Source organism: Abrus precatorius, unplaced genomic scaffold, assembly GCF_003935025.1.
Source record: "Abrus precatorius isolate BTA unplaced genomic scaffold, Abrus_2018 Scaffold7, whole genome shotgun sequence".
NCBI lineage: Eukaryota > Viridiplantae > Streptophyta > Magnoliopsida > Fabales > Fabaceae > Abrus > Abrus precatorius.
In genome coordinates, this window is record NW_020874417.1 from 26,445,761 (window position 1) to 26,455,372 (window position 9,612).

The 9,612-nt window shown below is 33.0% G+C and overlaps 1 protein-coding gene and 1 pseudogene across 1 annotated transcript; one reads left to right on the forward strand and one right to left on the reverse strand.

Moving 5' to 3' along the window:
* The first annotated feature begins 1,513 nt into the window (after positions 1-1,513).
* LOC113871685 lies at positions 1,514-3,584 on the forward strand (annotated as a pseudogene).
* Positions 3,585-4,683: 1,099 nt separating this feature from the next.
* On the reverse strand, positions 4,684-6,841 carry LOC113871686 (eukaryotic translation initiation factor 6-2-like). Its single transcript, XM_027508784.1, has 5 exons — positions 6,736-6,841; positions 5,653-5,749; positions 5,434-5,519; positions 5,160-5,204; positions 4,684-4,999 (listed from the first exon to the last, which is right to left on the reverse strand). The coding sequence occupies exons 1-5, from the start codon at positions 6,839-6,841 to the stop codon at positions 4,854-4,856; spliced, it is 480 nt and encodes a 159-aa protein (XP_027364585.1). The 3' UTR covers positions 4,684-4,853.
* Positions 6,842-9,612: the final 2,771 nt, after the last annotated feature.

Sequence of the window (9,612 nt, forward strand, 5' to 3'; positions counted from 1 at the left end):
TAAGTAATTATTTCTGTGAACCCAATTTTTGAAAGACTAATATACACTTATGATTTTAAAATATCACATTAATTTATATATATATATATATATATATATATATATATATATATGTATATACACAATAGCATAAAAATTTTTTTACATGATTATAAGAAGATATAAGGGCTTTGATATTTTAGTAAGAATGCTAATACACATAACTTACAAATTCAAAATTTATCCAATTAGTTAATGAATCTAATTGAAACATATTGACAGACTTTTATATTAGTATTTAGTTATGAATTATGATAGTAGTAAAATTAATTTTAAAATGTTTTGTAGTTAATTAATTGTATAAAAATTTTACACTAATAATATATTAAAATTAAACTCTTAATTAATTAATTAATTAATGATAACAAGAGAAATGGACGAAAAAAATTCTGAAGACAAATTTATAATCGTTATTTCGTCAAATTTTGTACTATTTTTTTAATATTAAAAACTTTATAATACAGAAAAGTCATTGTAATGTCTAAAAACTAGTCTTTTATAACAAAATGGTCTTGTAAATTAATGTGTTAAAAAATTTAAGTAAAAAGTAATAAATATTTTTACAAAAGTTATATTAAGAATATATTAAAATTTATAATAACATTACATTAATAATAATTGGTATAATTTTATTAAAAATTTAAAGAATATAAATACTTTTAAATTTAGTTAAAACACACTGATACTTTTTTAACACTATTATCTAATTATAAATTATCATGTATTCACAATACATAAAAATTGGGGTCCAGTTCCAACAAGATTGAGATATCTTGTTGCAAACCAAAATATTCAGGAAATATAATATATGCTAATAAACTAGGGAGGTTAAAAGCACAAAAATGAAAAAGGGAAAAGGAAGGCGAAAACATTGGTGGGCTTTGGATATTTTGGCGGAAGACTTGTCTTAATCTCACACACTCTGTTACACACAAACTGTTAGTTTTTTTGCCTTTTCTTTTTGGCTTCAATTTGGAAGGAATAATTTCATTTTATTTATTCTAAATTTGAATGTCTTCAGTTTTAGTATGAAATTGGTAAACGAAATAATGCACCATTTTCCGTGATTTTTTTCTTTTAATTTTCATATTTCATGTCGACCTACTGAAGTTTCATGCGTTGCATGTACGTGATTTTTGTTCGTTAAATTAAGATAGGTTTTATGTGATGCATTTTTGGCATTTCTAATATTCATGCATCGAAGGTATGGCATGTTACAAATTACCAACTATTGTGATGCCGGTTTAGGTTTTTGTGTGATTCTGTTCTTGAGATTTGGTTTTGTGAGATTTGGAAAATTTAAAACTTGAATGACAGGGACGCTCATAGCAAAGCTTTTCTACAGTGATTTGATTTCATCTTTATCAGAAAGATGTATTTCGTTATGGTCTGAAGTACCTTCAGAGTTTGTGAAGTGGTCATATTCGGTCTTTCTTTATTGAAGAATGGAATTTAGAAACTCACGAGACAAGATGTAGATATTAAAAATTATATTATGGTTGAGAAGGTCCTTGGTGGGTAGCTGGAGGATTCAAGAGTTCTTAAAGGAGTTATGATGAACAAAGATGTGGTTGCCCCTGGCAAAATGAAGAGAGAGATTGTTAATCCACATGTCATTCTTCTTGATTGTCCCCTTGAGTGTAAAAAAGGTGAAAATCAAACAAATGCTGAACTGCTCAAGGAAGAAGGCTGGAGCCTCTTGTTGAAAATGGAGGAAGAATACATCGAGGAGCTCTGCATGCAGATATTGAAGTTTAAACCAGATTTGGTGATAACAGAGAACGGATTTAGTGATTTGGCAAGCCATTTTCTGAGTAAGCATGGAGTTGGTGCAATCAGAAGGCTGAGAAAAACTGATAATAGTAGAATTGCAAAGGCATGTGGTGCTGTTATAGTGAACAAACCAGATGAATTACAGGAATCTGATGTTGGTGCTGGTGCTGGTGCTGGGTCATTTGAAGTAAAGAAAACCGGAGATGAAATTTTTGCATTTATTGTTGAATGCAAAGACCCTAAGGCTTGTACTGTATTATTGAGGGCTGCTAGCAAGGATCTCTTAAAAGAAGTTGAAAACAACCTCCAGGTAAGCTGTTGATTTCTACTGAGAGCTTGCAAATTTGATCACTGCTTCCTGAATTTCTTTTGTGTCAGGAGGCCATGTCTGTAGCAAGGAACATAAAAAATCCAAAACTTGTTCCTGGAGGTGGTGCTACAGTTTTGACTGTATCAGCAACTTTGAAGCAGAAGAGTTCATCTGTTCGAGGCAAAGAGAAGGCAAGTATTATTGACTCAATGGGTCAGTAATATACAACTTTTTCCAAGGTGTACTAGTTCTATTTTCCATCTCATGGCAGTAGTTAACTCTGATTCTAACTTTCATATTCTTGTTGACTAACAGTGGCCTTATGCCATTGCTTTTGAGGCAATAACCCCGTACTTTAGGCACAAAATTATGGAGTAAATGTCATCCGGACTATGACTGCACAGATAGAAATATTTTGGGACTGGTCGAATCTGTGTGCGCTATGGCTTAAGCTATGAGGCTGTGATACCAAGATAGAAATATGGCAGCGGGAATAATTTTCATATATTCTCAATGATACTGAGTACAATATATATATACAACTTTGGAGAAACAGAATAAGGTTACAAACTAACACTGATGATAATGTTGTTAAGGATTTGAATCACTAGAGTTATTATCCTTTGCTGCCAGTATCTCGTTACTTCTCTTTCCTTAACTTGCACTACAAGGAAAAGTAAGAATTTCGTAAGTACATTTGCAGATGACACTTTCTCTGATTATGTTTAACATTGTGCTTTTGGAATTATAGCATGCAAATGGGGAAAATGCATGGATTGGCAAGATGGAAATACTGGTGCCATCACTGACATGAAAGAGTGCAAGGTGCTTTTATTTTCTTTTATTTGTAAATCATTCAAATGATTCCGAAATCCACCAATTATGCTTTTGCTCCCCAGAGTCACCTCATTTTAGAATTGAATCTAAGTATCTAGCACATTTCAGTTAGTCACAGTGAATAAAATCTTTTTGTATTTCCCATTATTGATTCCCTCCCCCACTAATACAAGATTCTACATTCGCTATATCTCATTTAAAGTAATGTACAGATTCTTGATTAGCTTGATAAGCACATGAGAATGAATGAACTATAAAGATGTTTTGTTCTATATGATTTTAGATCTGGGATGCATACAATGTCAAGGCACAAACATTTTAGACTTCAATCGAAGCTGCTTGCATGCTTCTACGCATTGATGATGTTGTGAGTGGGATCAAGAGGAGGCAGGCCCCTAGAGCAGGCCGCGCGCATTCATAGCCTATGATCGAGACTGAGGCAGATTTGGAAGGTGGCGTTGCTTTTGACTTCTTGGTTATGAAATCAATTTGTATATGTGAAACTTCAACACTCAAGTATCGGTTTTTGTACTATATGGACACGCTAAGCGCGGAATACGATGACTTCATTCCTGGAACTGGCACTTGGGTCCAGGATATTTATTTAGCAAGTAATATTGGCTAGCATTAACAAGAAACATGTTAACAGCTATGTTTCCTCAAGAGTTGACAATTTAATTGAAAATTAGAAATGTAAAATGTATTAATTTTTTAGATTTTTTTTCAAATAACTCTGTTAGCATATTGAAATTATGCATTAGTTGACAAAAGAGAACCACTTTTTAAAAGGAAAAAACTTGAAACAATAAGCTTTACTTTTATTTTAGTGAAAACCATTCAATTTTATGTTAATTTATCTTTCAAAAAGAATTAATACAATTTAGTCCCTGCAAATACTAACTTGTATTACTACAGTCCTTGAATGTATGTATGTATGTATGCATAAATTTATCTTTAAAAGTATTTACTTGCTAATATTTATTCAGCTAACTTGTCAATTTGTAAACAATTTCATCTGTTAGATGGCTAATTTTAATATAACTGAAAAATTTTAGGGACCAAAACACATATTATAACAATTACCAAACTGTATATTAACTCTTAATAGAAAACAAATAAACAGACTGCTCCATCTATGCTAATGCTTTGTAATAAGTAAGTGATTACTTCCAATTGAACCGAGGCTTTATTAAAAATAGTTTATTTGTGCCACCATGAGAGCCTATGTAACATTAGAGCACCCATATCTCGTCTTTGATTTATGGATGACAACAAAAATTGAAATAAAAAAATATCACATACAGTTAATGAAAAACCAAAACCAAAATTTTGTATTGACATGTGTTCATGCTTTAGAAGATAAACTATCATAGAAACTGTCTACCTAGGAAAAACAAACTATCACCAAAGTAAAATATCTTGATAATTAGCAGAACATCGTATGAAAAGTGAAAATACCATCACCAAAATTTAGACATTAGCTATCAATGAGCGATTTCCTCATCTCATCCACAATGGCAGTAGGCTGGGCTTCCCTCAGCTTGAAAACACTCTCAATCACAGAGAGCTCTGTTGCTGTGGTGTCTGAACCACAAAATGCTGTCCTATCATTTACTGTCAAATTACCAAGTCTTACCATACGTGACAGCAAACTTTTCAATGAAATTCTGTATGGTTTTGAAGAAACTATTTACAGTTTAACAGGAGTATTGAGTAGTGGTCATAACTCAACCTAAAATTTTAAGTGATCAGATTCAAAGTGACACGTACTCGATATGGGACAGCCTGGCTACTTCTCTATTCAGCAACCATACTTTACATGCAAATATGAGTTTCTCTTCAAATCAATTTCCAATCCTGAATAGGTATATGAAATTAGCATAGGAAAGTAAACCTACAATCTATAATATGAAATTAGCAGAGTGTGTGTGAGGGCCACATGGTCATTGCATGATATACAATTTCCCAGAGCAGATAATCTTTCTTCTATGTGCTGAACAACAACTTGATCAGGTAGACTGTTTCTCAAATGATGAAGTTCTTCAGCAATAGCCATGGAAAAAAAATCAAGAACCGCTAGTCAGTACAATATCACAAATGATGCTGAGTACTATGTCATCAACAAAGATGAATAGCATGACATTTGAATAGCACCAAATCATACTACAATAAAAATAAACAACATAATAATAAAAATCACCTTGGTCAGTTGTGGTATGGGGCAAGAGAAGCCCGTTCTTATTTCCTGCAAACCGATAGAGAGAAAACTAATAAGGCAATAGATCTATATCTAATAAATGGTAAACCAATAAATCGAAGAAACTGCAGTAACCATCTCTTTATTCTTTTACTAAAGGAAAAAAAATTGTCGCATGCAGAAAAAAATACATGGAGCCATTTCTTAACAGCGTTGATATTGTCCAAGAGAAGGATTGATACTTGTTAAGATTTTAAAAAAGGGGAAAAAGCTTTACCAACACAAAGACTACCAAGAATACCAGTGCCACCAATGGAGGTTTTGACCACAGGGACAAAATCAGCTAACACAGCCTCAAATGCACTGTATCAAGCAACACATTAAATTTATTCCTCTGGAAAACCGTTATAGCAATTTCAATCCATTTGAAACCAATTGCAAAAAATTTAAAATGTATTAGGGAACATATTTTCACTAGTCCAAAATGAATGAAAACCTGCAGAAGTTTTCAGAACCTCCAATGGGAATAAAACAATAAGCATTGGTAAGTTTTGAGAAAACTCCAACTTCACAAGAATTCTCAAACTGAAGTCCTGCAGGAAATCCAAAATCATCAAGTTTGATTAATTTTTTTCTTAAATAAATGTTTTGCACAAAAGATGACCTCATAGCAATAGATTAGATATATTAATTCATTAAACAATAACTGATATGAGCAAATTCCTTAGAAAATGCAGATTAGACAACAGTGAAATTTAAATGTCTCATCTCTTATTAATTGCCATGTCAGCATTGACAAAAATATGTGTGTTAGATTATTTTAATAATCTTATTATTATGGCTTATGTAACTTATAGCATGAATCTAATTAATGATTTAATGTGATGGTGGTTAAATATAAAATATATAGTCATAAAAGGTATAATTGTAAATACAATTATAAGGAAACATTCCCCTCTCCCTTCAGATAAATAAAAGAACGGTTACCAAATAGCGGTTACGGTATTCTCTATTTTCTATCACTTTCACGGTCTCTAAGTGTGCTCACGGTAATTGCAAAAAAGGCATTTTTCCTCAACCATCTGAGAGGAGTTAAAAGAAGAAGGAAGAGTTGGAAAAAATACAAAGAGCTTAACGATATCAAAGAGAGAGGTAACATCGAGTAACAATAGATTCAGGTCAGTGTTCTCTAAACCCTTAATTGTATGAGAACCATGTATTGCGTTGGAATAACAACGTAATTCAAGATCTAATGGCAATGATAATTTCATAATAGTCATATCAAATGGAAATTACATAATGGAATAAGAAAATTCTAACAATTGGTATCAGAGTCAGGTTGTGAATTTCGTTGAATCTCCATAAGAGATTGGTTCTCCATTAAAGTTTTCCCAAAATTACATGAACCCTAGGTATTTTATGTGATGGATTGACATAATTTTGATGTTAAACAATTGTTTTTGATTCAATAATTGAAAACCTTAAGGTTTTGGAAGTTAGAAACATTGAATTTTAAATCTGTAATATGAGCAGGGCCATATATCAGGGAGTGGGGCCATGCATCAGGGAGTAGGGCTACGCATCAGAAACAAGCACAGCCATGCTTCAACAAAGCATGGCCTTACATAATGGAAGCACGGCCTTGCATATTGTAAGCACGGCCATGCATCATAAAGCACAGCCATGCTTCAGGAAGTAGGGGCATGCATCAGAAATAAGCATGGCCTTGCTTCATCGAAACAAGGCCTTGCATAATGGAAGCACGACCTTGTATATTGTAAGTACAGCCATGCATCATGAAGCACAACCATGCTTCAGGAAGCAGGGGCATGCATAAAAAATGAACATGGTCTTGCTTCATCAAAGCACGGCCATGCATCAAGTAAAAGCACGATTGTGCATAGTAATTTTACGGCAGAATAAGGAATATAATTCATAAAATATATAGATAATTTTAGAATTACATCAAAGTAAATTTTACTCACCAAAGTGATTAAATTCTCAAGTTAATTAATTCTAAATTATATTATCATAATGAGAACTTCACAATTTAATGCTTAATTTTAAGGGTAGCTTGTTAGTCACCAAAGTGACCTAGTTTTAAAAGTTCATTAAGTATTTAATTGTATGTTGTAAATTGTTCAAAATTGTTTGATGCTATATAGTAACATAAAGGGTAAACAATTTAGCTCATTAATTATAACGCTAGGAGATCGCCCAAAGGTGGATCATTGCATATGATTAATGACATTAAGGAGACATGTAAGCACTCTATAATATGTTTGTATATCCAAAGATGACTTGTATATTGGTTTAAGTGACTAATTGTTGATTAAAGTTGTTTATTAGCATCATTATAGATAAATTGTGTATTTAGGCGTTACTCAAAGGTAAACTTAGATGCATAATTGATAATGGTTGGTTATCTGAACCTATTAAGTTTATTCAAAGCATAAATATTTAAGCATGTATCAAATATTTCAATCCCTATGAATACGTATGGCATGAGCAATAGCGTAGTCAAGTTCAATAGGCTCAATTATGATGATTGGGCTGAACAAGTTTGATTTCAACTAGGTGTTATGCACTTAGACCTAGCAATCATTATGGAACAAGAGTCTTCATAGAGACCAATTCTGAAGAGGAAAAGACTCTTCGTGAGGCTTGGGAAAGGTTGAACAGGCTGAGCTTGAGCTTGCTGAAGATGACTATGGCTGAAAATGTGAAGCCATCGATGTCAAAGACTGGAAATGCTAGGGAATTAATGGCAAAGATGCACAATCAGACATTACTGACAAGTCCATTTCAGGTATCCTGTTGACTGAGCTGACTACTAAAAAGTTTAATTGGTCATCGCCTATTTATGACCATGTGACTGACATGATCAATCAAGCGGCAAAGTTGAAATCAATGGGCATGGAGGTAAAAGAATTCTTTCTAGTACAATTCATTTTGAACTCACTCCCTCATGAGTTTGGTCAATTCCAGGTGAATTACAACACCGTTAAGGATAAATGGAACATAAAGGAGATTAAGACCATGCTGGTTCAGGAGGAAGGGAGACTGAAAAAGGTGAAATAGCATTCCATCAATCTTACATTTCATGAAGGGACTAGTAGTAGCAAGGCTAAGCCAGGTAAAAAGAAGAAGAAGGATAAGGCCTTATTAAAAGTTCGTGAAGGCCGAATCTAGAAGAGCCAGAGATACTTTTTTTACAAGAAGGCTGGCCACGGAAAGGTATATATATTATGTTTCAGTATGCTTTGAATCAAATCTTATTGAGGTACCTAAAATACCTGGTGGTTAGATTCTAGTACAACTACTCATGTGTCACATGTAATGCAGGGATTTCTTTTGATCCAAACCATAAGCAGAACTGAAAAGTTCTTGTACATGGGAAACAGAATGAAGGCACGGATAGAAGGAATAAAGACTTACAGATTGATCTTGTATACTGGTTGTTGCAAAGATATAGAAAAATGTCTTTATGTTTCTGAATGTGCTAGAAATTTAGTTTCTATTGCAAAGTTGGACGAATTTGGTTTTAATTTTAAGATTGGGAACGATACCTTTTCTTTGTATAAACACTCATACTATTTTGAATCTGGTACATTAATTGATGATTTATATCATTTCAATCTTAATGTTAAATTTGCTGAATCTTTGTTCATGTTGAGAATGCTGTCAGTAGTAATTTGAATATGCGTAATGAATGTTCTGCTTTCTTGTGGCATCAAAGGTTAGGTAATATATCCAAAGAAAGGAAGATAAAGTTAATGAAAAGTGAAATTTTACCTCAGTTGGATTTTGTTGACTGGATGTATGTGGGATTGTATTAAAAGAAAACAAACCAAACACATATCAAAGAATCTATTCACAAGAAGCAGTCAACTCTTAGAGTTGATACACACTGATATTTGTGGTCTGTTTGACATCTCATCTTGGGGTGGTGAAAGATATTTCATTACTTTTATCGATGACTACTCACGTTATTACTATCTGTATGTGTTGCATGAAAAATCTCAATCAGTAGATGTCTTACAAGTGTTCATTGATCAGGTGGAAAAGCAACTAGATTGAAAGGTAAATGTTGTGAGGTCAGATAGAGGTGGTGAATATTATAGAAAATCTGATGAAAGTGGACAATGTTCAGATCCATTTGCGAAACTTCTAAAAAGTCGAGGCATATGTTCACAGTATACTATGTTTGGTACACCATAACAAAATAATGTGGCTGAAAGGTAGAATCGTACTATCATAGAAATGGTTAGGAGTATATTGAGTTACAGTTTTATACCTATGTCTTTGTGGATATACGTATTAAAGAATGCTGCGTATCTGCTTAACAGAGTTCCTAGTAAGGCAGTTCTAAAGATTCCTTATGAACTGTGGACAGGAAAGAAACCCAGTTTAAGACATCTTCATGTCTGAGGTTGTCCAGCAGAAGTAAGAGTGT

What these genes read in the sequence shown, in the direction of transcription:
- LOC113871686 (XM_027508784.1), bottom strand. Translation starts at nt 6,841, where the DNA reads ATGGCTGTGCTTTATGATGCATGGCCGTGCTTACAATATGCAAGGCCG. An exon ending in GGTTCTGAAAACTTCTGCAG is followed by an intron (nt 5,520 to 5,652) that starts GTTTTCATTCAT and finishes TGCTTGATACAG; the next exon opens with TGCATTTGAGGCTGTGTTAG. An exon ending in CCATACCACAACTGACCAAG is followed by an intron (nt 5,000 to 5,159) that starts GTGATTTTTATT and finishes CTATTGCTGAAG; the next exon opens with AACTTCATCATTTGAGAAAC.